Consider the following 20,201-nt stretch of genomic DNA (forward strand, 5'->3'; position numbering starts at 1 on the left):
ATTATATATTTTTATACGGGACAGGAATGTGTATAAAATTTTTGATTTCTTTATACATTTTTTTATATATTTAATTTAATATAAATTTATTTATTTAAAAATTACAGAGAGAAATTAAATTATAGAGAAGAAATATTATCCGCAAACGTGTAATATCAGAAGTGTCGAGAAAAAGATAATATTTAATTTAAAGATTTTTTCTCTTTTTTTTTTAAATTCGTAATTTAGCTATGGTTGTTATGATATATGTATGTACGCCTAAAAAAAACATATAATAATATATGAGTGAAAAAAAAATTAAAGAAGGCATATTTACTAATTATATTTATTTACATTTATTATATTTACTTATATTATTTATTAATATTTATTTAAATTAGATTATGATACAAGATGCACCCAAAAAATAAAGAATTCTTATTCTTATTATATTTTTATTCGTACAATTATACGGATTTAATTATCAGATAATTTTAAAACGTAAAATATCGAAGAAGTAATCTTGTTGAAAATGGTCAAAAATATAGTTGTAAAAAATGGTTGTAGAATAAAAATAAGATAATTACATAATGCGACTTTTCATGTTACAATTCCGTCATTATGTCATCCGTTGAACTTTACCAAATCCTACTTAAACCTCCCACCTAACTCTCCTATGTAAACTGCACAATATCGTCATACGTTCGAGAGATGCCATAAGAATGCTTTATTCGATATTAGCAAGAGCATTGTTGGCGCGCTAACGAAATTATACGAAACAGCGTCAACCAGGTTTCTTGACAGAAAGAGCAGAAGGTCGTTTTCCGCGCTACGAATATGTATCGTTTCAAATATGGTAAGAAACACAATAGTCGTATTGTCATTTGCTGCGAAAATTAATCAACATTGTTTTCGACTTACAATTATTTAAGAATCAATTAATCAATATTCTCCCTTACAGAGACTTGAATATTAATTTCTATAAAAACAAAATTACATTTCTTTTTCACTCTATTCATTAGATCTTGTATCAGTCATTTCCTTTATTCGAATTCTTTGGAAATTTTCGCAAATCGATCGGTATAGTATTTTGAGCATTTTTTTTATCGTATAAATTTAGTGATCGTCGTGACGTTTTGGTGGATCATCGCAAGTACCGGGAACATCATCCGGAATGAGGACATTTGCGGATCCCACAATGGTAGACGTATATACTTGGAGCTGGGCGAGAAGGGTATCCTCTTTGCGAAGAACGTCAGCTTTATCAGGAACTCGTCGCAGCAGTTGACGCCGCGTGTTTACTCCACCACCACCACCAACGGCTCCCATCATCAGTGCAGCCTCGAACTGGTGACCTGTCCGTCCTGCGTAATAGTTGTTACTTTTAAAAGCATCGCCTTGTCACATCATTGCGGCGACGGGGGTATCGTGATGGACAGTCCTTGCAGGTGAGACATGGATAGGTGGAGCGGACGCACCATTTTAGGGATTAATCTTTTTGCATGAATTTGTAGACAAAAAACTCTGAAGGATTTGGATTTAAAAATATGATATAACAATATAATATGTCTATATTAAAGTGATATAATAATATTATTATTATTGTAGTTAATATAATTTAGTTGCTTTAAATCGGTTAGTCATTGTCATATATATCGAATTAACTTTAATAATATTAATATTTGCAATATACCTATTTATCGTAATATTATAATTAATATTTAATAAAGTAATCAGAAAACTGAACTCACTGAACTGAAGCTATTTAATTTAATTTTAAATAATTTAATTCAGTTTTAATTCAATTTTCTGTTACGAAATGAAATTCTCTCATGGCTTGCTTTTACATCTTGTCATTTTATACAATATCATCACATTACGCTAATCACGAACTTTGAAACTGGATATATGCACTTTTGCAGGTGCGACTACGTGTGGCTCTCGGAACCACCTTATGAAGATGTGTCCGGTTCGCCGTTCTGTGGATCATATACACCGATCACATATAGATCGAGCACGAGAACCCTGTCTATAAATCTATTTTATAGTCAGTCCCATAAGCACGCATTCACTATCGAATACACGGCAGAAAGTTAGTAGAAATAGTCAATAATATCTCATACTAATAATATTGTCTGAAAGAATATCCACAAATATAGGACCTAAATTAATAAAATTCAAAAATTATTTAATCTCCAAATATTTGCGTTAAATAGTTGTTGAGATCTAATTGAATTAGAGCAAAAATTTTAATTTTTTATTCTATTTGTGTGTATTTTTTTCTATCCATCGTGTAGCGGCATGAATAATTTTTTTTTTTTTTAAATCGAATGTTATATATCGTCTATAAAATATTCTGGTAATCGACGGTTTCGCAGGAAATAGGTTGCATTTGAAAGGTACCGAAATGACATCGGGAGCCGCGACAAAGGGTTTGAATGGTACCATCGACAGTGGTATTTTGACCTCGCCGTTTTTCCCAGCTCGATATCCCCGTGACTTGGGTCTGGAATACATAATAACGTGTCCCACCGAAGCTCCCTCCTGTCGTATCAGGTTGCTATTTAGCGACTTCCAATTAGCAACGGTCTCTATTATGGAGGTTCGTTCTTAATTATTTTTTTATATAATATTAACTCTCTTTAAAGTCTTTTTATAGAATATAACAGAAACTTTCGAAAAGTGAATCGTGTCAAGTATTTTATTTTTATTTCGGTATTTTTAACGTGTACAATTATTATTTGTAGCATTTTCCTAAAATTAATTCATTAAGTAATACAGTTTGCAAATCCGAAGAATGTTTAAGATATTCAGACGTTTTCTAAATATTTCGTGTACTGTTTGAATCATTTCTCAGTCAGGAATGTTCACAATTTTGTAACAAATTTTCTGTAACTTTTAATGCAAACAAATTATGGACGTAGAGTTTATACGTTTAATTAATTTCTAAAGAATTTTAATTATAATGATTCGGATGTTTGTATAATCAGTTTTACGATTGGAATGGACAACGTTTGGATGTGAGTAGCGGCGCGAGATTTCGACCGTCGATCATAGTGAGTACCGGCCCGTCGTTACTGATCAGATTTTATGCAAACGGTGGCACCGGTCTGGGTTACAAGGCTTTTTACTCCTTCGTGATCGGTCATACATATGACAAATCCATACAACCGATCACCGATTGCGGCGGATACGTAGAAAATCTGGGCGGCGCTATTACAATGATGAACATGGTCGGCCAAGGAGTGAAAATTTACGATTGCGTCTGGCTAATCAGGCCACCCAAGAACTTTTTGCACATGAAGACGCACATGTATTTGAAGGTAGTGGCTTTCGCCGACATGGGTACGTACGCGCAAAAGATTTATTACCAAACTCGAATAAAAAAAGTTGAATGAAAATTTCTACAAACGTTCTATAAAAAAATAGGCAAAATATAAATAACTTGTAAAAACAAGAAAAATCAGGTGTTCAAAGTTTACTACGTTCTTTCTTGATATACTCGTATATCCCTTTCGACTGATTTTCAATCTTTTTATAGTACGATTTTTTTATTGTACAAAAGAGAGGAAACAAATATAAAGGCTTAAAAAATCAGTATTCATAGTTTGTTCTTATATTTAAGTAAGGTCTTAAAATTTCATTCGGTCATCTGATTGGTTGTCAGAGTCTTAAAACGATCTAAAACACGACTCAATTGGTTTTAAATATAAGAACGAACTATAAATACCGACTTAAAATATCGATTGTGAAAAACAAGGGTAAACGATTTTTCCATAAAGTCGTTGTTTCTCAGCTGGCAATACGGAGCTGATCATTAAGCAGGGTCCGACCTCGGCCTTGATGTCGCTGGAAGTAATCCGACATCCATCGAGTCAGTTGCAGTCGCTCAGACACCAGGAACATATTGCACCGGTCATCAGCGGATTTCACGTGAGTCTTCGTGGTACATTCGGTCCAAATTCGCACTTGGCGATCGCTTACGCGGCCTTCAGTTACATGGGTAAGTCTACCCTTGACGATGATCATAAGGTAATCTCTTCGCTTCAGTTGAATCTTTTAAATCTGTTTCATCTGCCTTTGACTCGAATATTGCAGATTGCTTCGCGGACACTGATTTTTTGTGCCAGAATCACAGATGCATCCCGAGTCAGTTGAATTGCGATGGTTTTGATCATTGTGGTGATAATAGTGACGAGCCAGCAACGTGCTTCCAAAGTAAGTAAAGTCTGTAATTAGTATATCTATAATTTGAAGTGATAATTTACATATTTAATATAAAAAAGACTTTTAAGATCTATGTACAGTGTTGACGTTATTTTTAATGCAAGAAAAATTATATTTTTTGAACCGACACTCTGAAAGTCTATACATATATGAAATCCTAATCTAAAATAATTTATAATAACATAAATAAAAACGTTATCTTTTATAATTATTTGAAATAAGTAAATATTATATTTAGGGAAAATGTCTCGTTTGTGTTTTTATATGTGGTTTATATATATTATTTATTTAAAGATATCCCTTACTTACATCTTACAATAAAAAAGATCAATATCATTTTAGTTGAAAGATGCAGTAAATGAAAAATAGAACGTAAAAAGAGTGTATGTAGAAAAAGAAATGTGTTATTTTGCTAAAGTCTAAAGTGTGCTAAATATCGATGAAATATTATAAAGTTTGTACCATTTTACAAATTGATTTTCGAATAAAATATCGCGTACAGATTGGAAAATGGAGCCGCGCGAACGAAAATGGCACATGAACAAAGCGAATTATTACTTTCCGAAGATAGAACAATATCCCGATCTGAAAACGGCCACCCTGGTGTTCGTCGCTAGCAGCCTCGGTCTGATTGTTCTGATAACGACCCTTATTATATTGCTGTACAGAATAGGAGGGGCGAGACAACAGAGAGAACTGCAGTCTCGTCTAGAGACAATCAGCGAGCTTCTAGGTATGCGTTCGTAATCTTTGTAAAAAATACATTTGAATATCTATAATAATTTTAGATGAAGAAAATGATCTCGTCAAAAATAACTTATTTTGAAAGATCGAGCCGGAATTAAAGAAGATTATGAGATAAGTTTGTTTAATTTTAAAAACATAAAAAGAATATCCGAATTTTTATATGTGATTTATAAATAAATTAAATTAAAATATGTAATATGAATTCTATAAATTGAAATTATATTTTTTATAGAATCCATAAAAATTAGTTTTCTATTTATAAAAATATTAAAAACTAATGAAATCTTATCTTAACATTATTTTTGAAAAAAATTATATTTATTTTATTAGAAATTCACCAATTTTAATTTATTTACGTTATAAATCAGCCATATTTTTATGAGGTGAAAAGGCACGATTGATACATTTATATAATGTTGTTTACGTGAAACTTAATAGAATACATTGATCGCTTAAAATGCGCATCAAAACATATCGATTTTTAATTCCCAGAAATTATTTATTAATTAGGAACAAAACTATTCTCACGTCACTTTGGACAGTTTTTGATATTACAGACGGTGCACGGATCGATGAAATATCCATACCGGATGATCCACCTGGCTACGAAGCTCCGCCAGGCTACGAAGAAGTTGCGAAACTCGCTTTGTCGAAAAAGTCTCTATGTTTGAATTGCGAATCATGTAACAGAAGCTCTTCAAACCAGTAAGATGATCCTTTCTTTTTCTTATGTTACACAGCAGGATTTCAGAGCAGATCTCTCACAAACAGATTCTTTGATGAATTCAAATGACAATCAATATACATAATTGTAATCTTTTTGTATTAAATTCCTTTCATAAAACAATAGACTTGAAAATACTTTTAAGAATAAATTTAAAACTTTGATTTTTACCTACATATTTCATTTGTCAAGAAGTAGCTTTAGCTTTAATTAATGCCGCAACATTTTCTTATTTATATTTTTGTCTGATACATATACATATATACGAAGATTAAAGTAAAATAATTTTTCTAAATAGTTAGATAAAATACAAAGATAAAAGATAAGATAGTCCATTATTATGTATTTTAAATTTATTTTAGCTGATTATACATTCCCAAAATTTTTAAATAATTTGAAACAATTTTCTGTATGAATATAATCTGAATATTAAGTTTTATATAATACTTAAGATTTAAACCTTGAATTTTGCATGAAGGACTTTCAACGAGGACGCGAACTCCTCTACTTACTTGGTAGTGGAGAGCACGAACAATAGTTGTAACAGGCAAACAACCCCGATAGCATCGGAGAACGATCGACGCATGCTACCCGAGAGTCCACCACCCCCGTACATCACGCCCCCGGGAACCATATTGCGAAATATGAATTTGGCTGGTTTATCAACATCGATGAAACAGATGTGTCCTGTTCGCAATTGGCTTCGACGCAGCGCGCAGTATCCTCGATCTTCTTCCGATAATTGTCCATCCTCGTCCACCTCAGAAACTGAAGCTCATGATACGTATCTGACAGATTACTCCATTCTGGATACGACTTGTCAATTGGAAAGTCCTCTGGAAGAAGTTCAGATCGTTTTCGAAACAGTTCAAGAAAATACTGTAGAAGTATTAAAAGCGAACAGTCAACACGTGACAGAAGAAAAGCACGATGAAACTATCGATAGGTAAAATTTTTACGTACATATTAAATATATATTTTTTTATATTTAATTATTTTTATTTTTTTTTTTTAAGAACTGTTGACAGATCAGACGAGAGAAACATGAGCTGCTCTTGCGAGGGCGCGTGCGGCTGTTCTAATGTCCAAGAGCATTCTGCTAGATTATCAACTTCTACAACACCGGTAAGCGATGATTGCGAACTAGAACGCGGCCAAATGATAATCGCATCTTCTTCCGCGGGGAAAATCGATGCGCATCAAGAGGAGGATTTTTCCGTCTCGAAAAATACCATCGTTCGACTTTTGGGTTCTAAGTTAACGAAACCACCTAACCATAGCGCCAACTCCACGGCAGCGTCGTCGCCCTGCGGTACTTTGCACCATTCTTGCCGAAAGTTTTCTCGCGATAGCTGCATCGCTAAGATCTCGACCATTAGCACGTGCAGCAGCTACGATAAACTGCAGGATTTTGAGATCGTGTCGGAGCCGCCAAGCAGCCTCGGGTACGCCACAAACTGCAGCACGCCGAGTGACACGCCAAAGAATGGCGTCGACGAGCAGCGTGGACGACGCAACGGTCGACCTGGACGTAACAGCTGCGATTTGGACAGCCTCTACGAGGGGACCAAGATCCTCGATTCTTATCTGGCGCGTAGAAACATAAATAGACCATTTGGCCATGGACAGAGACACTCGGTCGCCGTGATGCTGTTTGGCACTCCGGAGCACGGTTCCACGCGTCATCCAATCGTGTCATCGCGCCAAACCGCAAGGGAGAGACGTGCGCGCGCCCGCATCTGGCGATCTAGCGAAGATGCTTCACTCAATTAATTTGTCCTTGATTAAAGAAGAAATCGGTTGAGAGTAAAAAAAGATGGGAGTAATTATTGTGTTAATTTTTTTAAAGAAAATAATAATTGAAAAAAAAAAAAAAAAAAACAGACTGTAGATCTACAAGTCAGAGATATACGTAGGATTCTAATTTAAAAACCAAGAAAAGAAGGTGAGAAACACATGAGTTAATTAATTTTATGATTTATTATCATGTAACTCTTATTCTATCTACGATATATCTTGATAGCGATTGCAAAAAAGTTTAACTTATCTTTCAGTTTCAATTAAAATAAGTGGTCGCGTTAAATAAATTAGTTACGCTAAATAAATTAGTCAAAGATTAAAAAGTTTAAAAGGTTAAATTGCTAAAAATGCTCTAAGCAATAATCGGATACTGTAGGATAATAAAATTATCTCAGTCTCGACTTATGCATATTCGATTGAATTCTATAAGAGTACTTTTGTGGAAGAGAAGGAAAATAAAATACTCTTTCGAGTAATGTGATGTCCAATAATAATTTAATGATTTATCATAAAAACAATCTATTCTCAAAGACATATGCGCAAATCTTTGTATAGATGGTTTTCGAACTAATAATTCCATACGCTGAATGCTTTTGGCAATTAAATTATATTTCTGTAATCTACGGAATTAGTTTTAATCTTTGGCTGACTCTCGACAGAGATTAAGTCTCCATCTCAATAATCTTGAAGTACTCATTAATTACATTGTCTTTCTAATTATTAAATCTTACACCCTCGTGTCGCCTAGAATAAAGCATACATAACGTCGTAGTAAAATATATGTTGCGATATATTCATTGGCCTTCATTTTTCATCTCTTATACGTAAAATTCCATACTTCTCGTACTCGAAGACGATCATGTGTGTTGTAATAAAATATATATGTACAGGAAGTTTTTTTCGTAAAGAATACTTTAGGAATAAATTCCTCGAGAAAAATTTGAAATCGATTTTACCTACATCAAAGCATACAAATAATAGTCTTTCTTGCCTTTCCATCCAAGAGAAAAGAGCAAATTCGCTCAAGAATTCTCTTTAAAATATTACAAAATGGAAACATCGGTTCTCTTATCCATATTTATTATCATAAATTATTGTTTCGTTATCGTAAATTCAATATTTTATTCACTTGTTCATCTTTTAATTTTCACGTAAAATTGTCGTAAAATTGTTGTAGTTCGATATAGTGATCGTCGTCGGTGCCGGAAGTAAGAAAGTTTGTTTTGACGCTCGGTTAGCACAGAATGGATTTGGCACTTCTTGTAAGACAGGCACACGCATTACTTACAAACAGCTAATGCCTTAGTAGTACAACGCTGGTAAGACGGAACGAAAATACATTCACGCACTTCTGTGTACGTTCTTAGCTCTTGTATAGTTACCGACATTTACGTTTCCATGCATTTTTAACGTATATCGATTCCAAACGGAACGACATGTCGTATGTACGTACATTCGCAATCGATGCAACGACGCGGGGAAAAAATTACCGCAGAAACGATGCCGACATTCCTCTGATATAAGATATGTACGATACCGCAATGCGTTATGCGTGACAAAATTAATTGCAGAGGCATGGAATTTACTAGATTGATTTTCCACACGATGTGCTTGTTCTTTCACGATTATTTTTTTTTTCCCTCGCGATTAAGCTCTAAAAATAAAGAGTAAACGACAAATACCAGCTAATTGTCAAAAATGATATTTATACAATTGCGTGACATATAGAAGGCGTAATATTTTTATTATCATATTTGAAGAACTTTATTATTAATTTAATATTGTAAGCTTTTTATAATAACGCTTGTGCAAAAATATGTAACTTGAAACGTTTCTCGTCGTAATTCGAAATTTTTGACATTTAGCTCATATTTAATTTCTATTTATTAATAATGATATTTCCAAGTATTGTTAAAAAAAAAACTTATTTCACTTCATTAATATCGAACTATTGAATTATTATTTATCCTTTAAGTGCCAAATGGCCTAAAAAAATCTAGTCCTAGTTATTCTTGGTAACGAGAAGGTATATTCATGTATATCCACTCAGGTCCCTAGTTTCTTGAGATGAGGCAATCGATTTTGGTATGTTTGATATGTAATAAGCATATCAGAAAGAAAGAGTACAACCGTGCCTCACGCTTAACATTAGATATTTGATAAAGGTAAAATTGAATCGATCGTTGTAGGAAAAACACACGTGTTGTAAAAGCGAAGTACTCATATTCTTGTAATGATTTCGCGAGTTTTTTTTTTCTCTCTTCGAAAGAGTTATTTGAATAAAGTCTAAATATTCTTTCTTCGTTGTCTGTATTTAGGAAATACAACTACACTTTTAAAAACTCTTTACACTTTTTAAAAGTTTAATTTTTCTGAAGACTAAAGAACAGTTAACTTTCTTGTGCGATGATCGATTCAATTCATTGAAACACTAATGAAGTACAACGCGCGCAAGAACATTCCCGTTCCCGAGAGTTCACGGTATTTATTTCACGCAATGGCAGTACTGTTTCATGCCACGATTCAGACATCTGGCACTCGTGGCGTAAGGATTGATTCTACTAACTTCGCTGTCGGACAGGGTGTAATTGCTGTCGCCATGGTACCTGATGGTGACCTCAAAGTTACCGTTGCCGGGTGTTGTCTGGATCATGTAGAAATACGCGACGCTGGACGAGTTTTCCGCGCCGAAATCGATCACCTCGTTCACCCGATGCACCTTATTTAGCTTGAGTCGCGCGCACAGTCGTCGACCCTTCTTGTCCTTGTAGTTTTTCACCACGCTTTCCACGTGGTCCAGAAATTTTTGCACGCCGGCGGTGACAATCTTGTCGTTGACGTTGATTGGTTTGAAGGCCGTGCAGGTACACCAATGATAAGCCACTCCCGCGTCCTGGCAGCCTCTCTCTCTGGGAACAGGTTCGAAGAGGGACTGACAGCTGGAACATGCCGGACTAGGATCAGCATCGCCACCTCCAACGATGAGAATATCCCTCAGAGTCTCGTAGAGATCGAACGGAGAAGTGAGTCGGTTCTGATTCACCGCGAGAGCTCGATAGGCCTCGGGATTTTCCCGGCGGAACCACTCGGGTAGCCAGAGGTAGATGTACGGCAACCTCTCCTCGTACCAACCGACGAAGGTCGTGCGAAACTCGCCCCATCGCATACCGTGATCGCTCAGGAAGATTATCATCGTGTCGTTTAGGATCCCGTCCTGTTTCAAAAATTCGAATCTCTTTAACATGCGAGTGTCTATCGACGAGATGCCGTTCATGTTGTCATGGCTGAGGGTGTTTGTCCAGAAGAAACCAAAATACGGCACGCCGATAAAAGTGCGGGCAAAGTTGACGGCGTAATCAAAGATACGGTCAAAACTCAACTCGGGACCGGTACAGTATTTCATATTGAATCTGCAAACACAGAGTGATTCGAGATCCTTTTCAATCAGAAACATCAACTTAATTTCCTTGGACGATAATAAGAAAAAAAAATTAAATGATCTCACCTTTTCTTAACCTTGAGAAGCTTCTCGCTGGCCAGCATGTAAGGTCTTAGGTAGTAATCCGTAGGTGGCTCGACAAAGCCGACCTTGAGGTAGTTAAATGTGTTGAGGGCAGTCTCGTCCTCACCGTAGGCCGTGACGTAGCCGGCGTTGCGGAAATTATGCCAGATAAAAGGACAGTTGTCGAGCTTGTAGGCCACCGTCGGTTTGCATTGCGTATACGCCTGCTGCGGCGTCTGACCGGTCAGAATCGCCATTAGGTTCGGAAACGTGTTATCGCCGATTTTGTTGTAACCTTTCAAGCCGATCCAACCGGTCTCGCGCAGATACTTTTCGGTCTTCGGCATGGCGCGATAAAAATTCAGTCGGCTGACACTGTCGATGCCGAGAACAAGCACGCTCAGCTTCCTCGACGAGTTTCCGGACTGGCTGCCATTACGATCGCGCACTTTCTCAGGATTCAAGATCGCGTGAACATTCTCGTACACCGTCTTCATCGACGATTTCGTCTTCGCCTTGGGTTTCGACTTGGCCTTTGCCTTGCAAGATACGTGCGCCACTTCCACTTCGCGCGGGAGCGCGACTTGTCCCGTGAAATTTTCGCATTGACTGACCCTATTGAAAAGAGAGGATCGATTTCCAGAAAACTCTAGTTGGGTACTTTAACTTTAATGTCAGTATTTTCTTAATTAAGGCAAGTCAAATTTTTTTATTAAACTATGAAATTTAAAATAAACTGTTTTAATATATAGTAATTTATAGAATATCACGCTAAATCTTACGATATCGTCGAGTCGTAGTTATTCTTCTTGGGCTTGTCTACCTTGGGCCTGACTATGGCTGACCAGCAGCAGGTGACATCGCTATGCATGGCAGAATCGAGGGAAAGAAACACGCTGCCATTAGGATCTCTCAAAATTTGCGAGAGGATGAGATCGTTCGGACATTTTTGCAGCTTCTCCTTCCTCACGAATTTCGTGATGGACGGATCCAGAGGCTCTTTGGACAGCATGTGACACTTCGGATTCCACACCAGGTAACCGTCCACCATGCCTGTCATCAGATTTAAGTCGTTATAATTCTAATGATTTTAAATCAAGTCGAAATTTTTCTTCTATTTTTTATTTTAATTTAATCTACATCTGATTGTGATCTCAATTTTCAACTTCATCTAACATCTACTTGACATTTTAAACAATCAAATTATTTTCTTTTAAAATTATTTAATTTATGTTTTATCTCACCGTCTTTAGAAAAGATTCTCTTTTAAATCTCTAAATGAAAAGTAGGAGCTCAATTTTATATAAATTAAACTTATCAAAGGCCTTTAGAATTGAGAAACAAGAAAAAATTGCACAAAGTGATTCAGTAGTTGGACATCCGAATACATCAAAATTAGAACGAAATGTCTATACGATTAAATTTAAATATTTATTCTGTTTTATTTTTAGTAAATTAAGTATTTGTTTCATCACATATTAAGCGATATAGTATACTCGTTATAAATAGGTGACGATCGATGATACCAAACTAGTCGTTAATTCAACACTTCCAGAATATCGAAGAAAGACAGTCAGTTCTTTAAATATATATTTGGAGAACTAGCGCAAAATGTGTCGGTGAATCCACCTCCTCCGTGAATGTCTCATGACTAGCAGCGTTGAATAAATTATGAGATACGTGAAAAATTAGCATATTCGCAACTTTTATCTTCAAACGTAAATGTATCGCTTATACATCGAAAAAATAATAAGAGTGTCATGGCGACAATGTAAGTATTTTTAATTGTTTTCCACTCTAAACACTATCCTTGTTGTCACGAGATACCTATGTTGAAGTTTTAGATTCTTAAAACAATATTGTCTCACATGTGAGTCACCGAAGCGTAAACATGTTAATGTAGCCATGTTAAAATAAATAAAGTGCGTTTTCTATATTTACATAGCATATTCAATATCTATATATACATATATTTTAAATATTCAACTTAATTAGAATTTTATATTCTACATTAACATTATGTATGCGGCAATAGAGGAAAATTTATATTAATAAATATTTATTAGACACTCTTTCTTTATCAGATTGTATCACACTTTCGATAATATTGTTCCAAATTTTTTATTTAAACAAGTGGTATCTTAAAAGCAGAAAAAATTTCAGATCTGAGATTAATTGATCTTGAAAACTCGATATAAATTCGATATGAAAGCAATTGTTGAAAAGAAACATGTGTAATAAAAATTATGGTAAAAGAAATGAAGATAAAAATAAAACAGATTTTAATTTTTAGAAATATATAAAATAACACAATATTATCAAATAATACTCTATATTTCTTTATATGATTATAAATAATAGGATACTATTACCACCATTTAGATTTTTAATTTTAATTTATAATTAAATCTAATTAATGATTCTTTAATTTTAATAATAAATTAAAATTTATTATTAAAATTAGAGAATCATTAATTAGATTAGAGATTTTTTAATTCTAGTTCTTAATTTTTGTTCCCTAGAGAAAATAAGAAAATACAACTTTAAAAACTTTAACAACTTCTTTTTTTTCGATATACAGGCCGATTTAACATAAACAAACACAAAAATGTATCAACTTTCAGGCTTAATGTGTAAAAAAGCTTTATGGTATGCAAATTAATTCGATGCTCTTGTCCATTAAAAACATTTTAGGTTTGAATATTTAAACTTAAATAATGCGGCTTTAAAGTGCTGTTATTAACGTTTATAAAACGCTATATAAAATGATAATGCGGATAATTTTACTCGTAAAACACGTAATAAACACGAAGGTCACGAAAAAAGTAAATATTCGGTATTGTATTCTGTCGAGTTTCAAATAAAAAAAAAATGTTATTACAGTCACGAAACTTTCGTTTAGTTCTTAATTATACTGCATTGAGTCATAAAAAGTGGTCATCAAAAGTTTGAAAATTTTGATTTATAGATAAAATGATTAACCAAGTTTTGATTAAAAATCTGCAAAATTCTTTTCGCATTTAAATTAAATAATAATCCCAAAAACGATCTGAAATAAAGTTATTATGTTAATGTTACGTCGTTAAAAAAGACTGGAATTAATTTGCATAATAATCACAAGCGCGGATTAAATTCATATTAGCTCGATGATAAACTGCGGTATTATTTAAAAATAGAAGCATGTCAGCTTTTAAATCATGTCGATTTTTTTTATACTTTTCATTTACTTAAAAATAATGATGATGATGAGATGAGAGAGATGAGATTGATTATGAGAACAACAATTCTCACCTTCCGTAATGTTGTACGACTTGAAGGACGGATACTGCAGTACGTCGTATTCGTAGTTGTCGTCGGGAACGAGGTAGAGGGTGATGACAATCAGGCACGGTAACAGAACCAGAACGAGGCCGGGTCGTCGGCAGAAGCACTCGGTGAAGCGTGACCATTTTGCCTTCCACATCATGTTGCCGAGGTCACGCCTTTCTCGGGGTTACAGAGGATCCCGGTCTCGCGTCTTAATCGACTTCGTTGTATCCGCGATCGGTTTACCCTCATTCGAGGACGTCTCGACTGTTCGTTTCTTGTTGCCCAGTTCTCTCGCACGGCATCGCTGATCACGACGTAGACATTTGTCCTCCCGTAACTCACCCCGTTCTCTTCGTCCTCAGCTTCCTCGTCCTCTCGAGAAAGGAAGGCGATCATCGAGTGGCCGCCACGTTTTGCGAAGACACTGACAATGAGATAAAGACTATCTCGCTATCTCTAGCTTCGTTCTGCAATCAAAAGTGAATCGCTTTCATTCTTTGAAGAAAAAAAAAAAATCTTAAAAATATTTGAAAGAAAATATGACATTTTCAACTCATTTTTTAGACGTCTTTTAGGGACACGTGCTGAGTTTTGTTTTTAATTTTTTTGTATTGTATTTTCTTTTTCTTTCAGTGATTTAGTAATAAATTATGAGATATTATAAATAAATACAATTGGATATCATAAGTTTACACAATTGATTATCACTAAGCCTTTGGTAAAACATATAACGCGTTCCATGAAAATGCGATAACCACGTGTTACACAATTACACACATCGATTGCCTGATATCAACAAGCTACTACATAAAGTCCGTAGTCGTAAACATCAACTTTAACCTTAAGAATCAACCAATAAATATTATAAATAAATATATAATATTTTTAATAAATATTTGTTGAAATGTTACGATTCTTCGTTATTAGACCTCGCTTACAATAAAGTCGTAAATCGTAAGAAGTTAATTAATCTGATTCGATTATTCTTCTCTAAATTTAACTACGATTGACTAATTTTTTACGACTTATGACTGTATTGTAGGCGAGGCTTTTTAATTGAGTTTTACGGTTACGTTTATGTTTAAGCAGTTATGGATGTGGATAACTTTGTGATATAGCTTTTACTCACTCAGGCAGGCTGAAAAAAATCATGTGTAGGCAATAAAGTGCACTATTCTTCACTACTACCGTAGTGAGTTTCGTTTCTTGGCTCCAGCTAGTTTCAAGGAAAGAAATAAAATCGAATATACTTTTTGAACAGAGCAGCATATATTATGTATTATATGTATATGTTAACAAATAATTTGAAATTTAATCTGATTGTGAGAGACATGTAAAAGTTTTATTTATAGTAATCTATGACACGCAATCAATATACACGCTATATTTCTATTTGATTCTTGCAAAAAATAGGTTTTACTTGAATAATATCTATTACCCTTTTAATTTTCAGATTTCCTTTTTATTTAAATTTTTTATCGTCCAATCAAAAATATAAACCAAAGTAACTCAATATGAAATTAATTAAACTTTATTAAATTCAATAGAGAAAATGTATTTTAAACTAAAAATAGCTTGGACTGACATACGTATAAATATGCCATATAATCTATAATATTTAAAATTATGCCATAAGAATTGGTTGAAATATTATTAGTACTATGTTATTGAGTAAATTATACAATGATTCTAAGTATTCTTAAATATTATTATATAATAATTACAAAAGTAATATAAATTGCTAGCTCGTGATTTCCTTTCCGCTAAATCATTTAATAAACATTTAAAAATGTTATGACGTTATTAGTCTCTATCTATTATATTTTCTGAATTTAGTAAAATTAATATAAAATATATTACAATTATTTCAAGGTATAAATATCAAATATTGGGCAATTTCGAAACAAAATAGAACACTTTCCGACTTTGATGCAACTGATGAATGATTTCTGTTGTAATAATTAAAAAATGTTCTTCAAACGAAATTTTGTTGATCACATGTCACAAGACATCTTGAAAGACTCTATATCGAATTTCAATGAGAGTGAAAACGGATAAATAATAAAAATAGTTAAATAATAGAAAATGATTATGTTCCAAAAATCTTTTGAAAAAATCTAGGAATAAAGTGAGAAATCCCAAAGGGCCCCCCTCATCACCAATTGCATACAAGTTCCTTCACGTTGCCAGTTAAGGGTTAAAGTGGCAAAGCATCAAACTGATTAGATAAATGCCCCTTGTATATTCTTCTCTTGACGTGTCGTCGATTGAGAGCGATGCAAAGTCGTCGTCGCGAGCTGCCTCTAATAATTTTGTCGCGACGAACATATTTTCGATAAGACACTTTATCTTGTTCGACTTCCGGTAAAACGTATTCAAACAGATGGTGCGATAATGGTCCTCAATCTGACATGTAAAACAAACACTGTAATTACTTTTGTTTAATTTTTACGTGTGAACAATAATTCTGCTATTGAAATAGTTGCCTTTAGGGAATTCCTTTTTCAATTAATTTTAAATTATTTTATTGTAAATTTGTTTATCTGTTAATGATTTATTTTTAATTTTCGTAATGTGAAAATGTTCCATTAAAATTTTTTTCTTTCAATATTACATGCTAATATTCGTCATTTTGTTTTTTTACTATGCAAAAAATATCTTAGTTCGCGCTGTAACTTCTATTCTTACCGCAGATAATCTGTAGATTACTTAATTGCGTATCTTTCGCTTATTGCTTCCATTATGCATGACAAGGAAAGAAAAACCATTAGACGTAACTAAACATAGAACTGAGAAGCAATTTCAACTGAACAGCAATATGCAAATACTCGTATATTTCAATATGTAAGTTAATACATGCTTTGTGTAATGTGTGTGTAAAGAGTAGCAAAGTCTACAAAAATCATTCGAATGAAACGTAACCCCGGCAATATTTTAGCAAGTCAGATAATCCGAACACTTTTGAAATAATAATATATCTATCCCATACGAATTGATTGCTACACGAAACGAATTTCGACGTTTGATTGTATTCTGTGTAAACAAAAACCACGTAGGATTGTCCGGAACAGAGATAACATTCTTCTGATATGTGATAACACATTGTGCAGATTCGAGGAGAACGGAAAGCGAGATAAAATGATCCCCTTCTTCTCTTTCCTTCTCTTCTCCGCATAGAAAGCTTAGGTGTTTGTAATTGAATATCGGACATTAAATGATGGGCTACGTAGTAGCTTGCAATAGCCGACAAAAGCAACGTTAAAATGTAAAGCATGCGGCAAACCTGTTTTTCGCAGAAACGAATTTCGATAAATCAATATGTAAAATAGGTCTGAGGGAGAAGCAATTGAGAGAAGATTGAGTACGTTTGATAAATAATATTATATATATATTTATATATGTTTTATTTTATTTTATATGTTTTATTGTATATTTTTTAAAGAAGATTTTGCAAAATTTGATGTATTAAAATTAATTTGCAAGAGATATAATGATTAAAATTTAATGCCATTTTTAAAACAATTTCGATACACGTATACGGCTGATTTCACGCATTTTCTTTTGTATACAAATCTTTTTGAATGAATTTGACATAGATTTTTTTCTCAACAAAAAATGTTCTTGAATCATAATTATTGAAAATTTGAAACTTTTGTGAATAATGAGATGCAGATAAATAATAATATTTTATTTCTAATTTATAAATAATGAATATCGTGCAATTTATATATCTTCCGATAGAAACAAATATGCAACCTAGACAGATGATCATGATTATATTCGATGTTTCTCAAGAAATAAATTAAAAAATCTCGACATAAGCAAATATAAGATTAGATTGTAATCTATGAAGAGCTCCTGGAACCTTTACATATCAATGACACATGCGAGGTTTTCATATCCGCGCTCTCAAACACAAACGGTGACGATCTCGAAACACGATCGGCAAAACACAAACATGGAACCATCTCAACTCCTTTCGAATTACCTCTCGAACGCGCGTGTCGACGTATCAAATGGTAGGTGGTTGATCGTGGCACAATTCCTCGTCGACGTGTTACAAGGCGAATCGCCGACGCTTATCGCATACTCTCGTCGCGCGTATCCTATCGTACGCAGTTTATTAAGGGATGACGACGCACGACGCATAACGGCCCTCGGCACGAGGCACGAGGTCTCACCCCGCTCGCGCGGCGAGCGAGGGTTGCGGCGAAGCCTTTAATCGAATCGAACTGGCCGGGTCGACGCGACGAGACGAGACCGCGCGCGTACCACCCACGCTGCAAGCAGGCAACTCCGTCGCCGACTGACGTCGTCGCCGTGGCCGTCGTCGTCGTCGTCGTCGACGACCACCAGCGTACCCTCTACTCGTGCGCCGTCGCGATGCGCGCGTCTGTTTACCGAAATACGCTCTTGCGATTGTGTGCTCTCGATAAAGATCTTTAATTTACCGGATTGACCATTTAAACAAAAATCTAGAATAGTTTTATTTATGTATCTATAATAAATACTGTAAATAACGAGTAACATTAAAATATATGGAATATTGGAGATTTTATTGCAGTATAATCCTGATTTATGTCGTACAAATTTTTACAAGAAAATGTATTGGGGTATAATCCTGATTTGTGTCATATAAATTTTTATAAGATAATGTATGTGTAAATAGATATGTATGTGCAATAGATATATTTTGCAGATACATAGAAATCAATTTTAATCTCTCTGTATGTTTCACTTTTAGTAAATGATAAAATCACTCGTTTTATCTCAAGGCAAAACATTTCAACATTAATAAACATATGCATTTTCGAAAATATCATTTTGATATTCTATCGGGAAATCTGTAAGAGGTATTGGATTCTATAAATAACTTTTTAAAATAATCAAATAAGTAAACGATTAATCGTTATTAGACTAACAAATAAATCGATTAGATTAATGAATTAAGGAATTAATGAATTAATGAATTAATTTTTAATCAAAATCGTTATTTTAGAGAAAAAGAAAGAAAAATAAAATTCGACGAATATAAAATTTATTATATACAAATTAATTGAACATTTTGTTTTACATAAAAGGAAATTAGATAAATCATTTTTCAAATGTGAGAAAATTATCCGGTGCTGCTAATATATATTGACACTTTTAAGTATATCGACAGACTCCATTCCCTTACTCCGATCGTATAAAAATATTTAGTCGCTTCCATAGTAGATCTATTTTTAACCTTGGAATGAGATAGAGGCATTACATCGATAAAATTTTTCTTTTTGTTCTGCCACTCCTCGCTATTCTTTCTAAAATGAAATTCTTATTAAGGTTCAATACTGTTTACGCTAAATGGATTATTATTAATTAATTATTCTATTTCAGACATAAGACGATAAATTGAATAACACTGATAAATTTCATATTACTTAACTACGTTACAGTCTGCTTCAAGATCTAAAAGCATTTCAATGCGTATATAAAGAGCATCGAGGTCGTTGAGATAAACACTGAAATTGAAATATATATTGCTTAATAATGAATTTGATAATGATTATTTAATAATTAAAAGAAAAAAACACTTTTTAAAAAAGTAACGCAGATAATGAAATTACTTTAGAATAAAACATGATTTGTTTGGAATATGTACGACTATTGGATATAACATGTTATTAACATAATGTCAATTAAAATTATTAGTATTTGCTTATCTATCAACATATTTCAATTTTGTGTACTATTATATTTTATTCTTATTTCTTCTAAAATGTTTTATATTCACAAAATTAGTTATATAAAATATTGCTCTAACGTTCCCCTCGCCATTATTTTAATCAACCATGTTTTTCATTTTGATGAGGCAAAGTATTATTACAGAAAAACACACGCATGAAGCACACGATTAATCCTCCAGTCGTGCCA

General features: G+C 33.6%; 2 protein-coding genes across 6 annotated transcripts; one reads left to right on the forward strand and one right to left on the reverse strand.

Moving 5' to 3' along the window:
* Positions 1-743: 743 nt before the first annotated feature.
* On the forward strand, positions 744-8,256 carry Culd (CUB and LDLa domain). 2 transcript variants are annotated; one of them, XM_072889351.1, is made up of 11 exons: positions 744-835; positions 1,100-1,427; positions 1,902-2,071; positions 2,358-2,581; positions 2,970-3,324; positions 3,776-3,982; positions 4,078-4,197; positions 4,709-4,939; positions 5,496-5,658; positions 6,156-6,623; positions 6,694-8,256. In XM_072889351.1, exons 1-11 carry the CDS (start codon positions 817-819, stop codon positions 7,448-7,450), a joined length of 3,042 nt encoding a protein of 1,013 aa, XP_072745452.1. In that variant the 5' UTR covers positions 744-816; the 3' UTR covers positions 7,451-8,256. The 2 variants fall into 2 exon arrangements, with proteins under 2 accessions (XP_072745452.1, XP_072745453.1); XM_072889352.1 differs by having other exon boundaries at positions 5,511-5,658.
* LOC140664314 (uncharacterized) lies at positions 7,951-18,606 on the reverse strand. Of its 4 annotated transcripts, XM_072889354.1 has the most exons (6): positions 18,277-18,606; positions 15,418-15,504; positions 14,271-14,755; positions 11,762-12,032; positions 10,983-11,594; positions 7,951-10,887 (listed from the first exon to the last, which is right to left on the reverse strand). In XM_072889354.1, exons 3-6 carry the CDS (start codon positions 14,443-14,445, stop codon positions 9,963-9,965), a joined length of 1,983 nt encoding a protein of 660 aa, XP_072745455.1. In that variant the 5' UTR covers positions 14,446-14,755; positions 15,418-15,504; positions 18,277-18,606; the 3' UTR covers positions 7,951-9,962. The 4 variants fall into 4 exon arrangements, with proteins under 4 accessions (XP_072745455.1, XP_072745454.1, XP_072745457.1 ...); XM_072889353.1 differs by lacking the exon at positions 15,418-15,504; XM_072889356.1 differs by lacking the exons at positions 15,418-15,504; positions 18,277-18,606 and adding an exon at positions 14,982-15,243.
* Positions 18,607-20,201: the final 1,595 nt, after the last annotated feature.

Source organism: Anoplolepis gracilipes, chromosome 3, assembly GCF_047496725.1.
Source record: "Anoplolepis gracilipes chromosome 3, ASM4749672v1, whole genome shotgun sequence".
Lineage (NCBI taxonomy): Eukaryota > Metazoa > Arthropoda > Insecta > Hymenoptera > Formicidae > Anoplolepis > Anoplolepis gracilipes.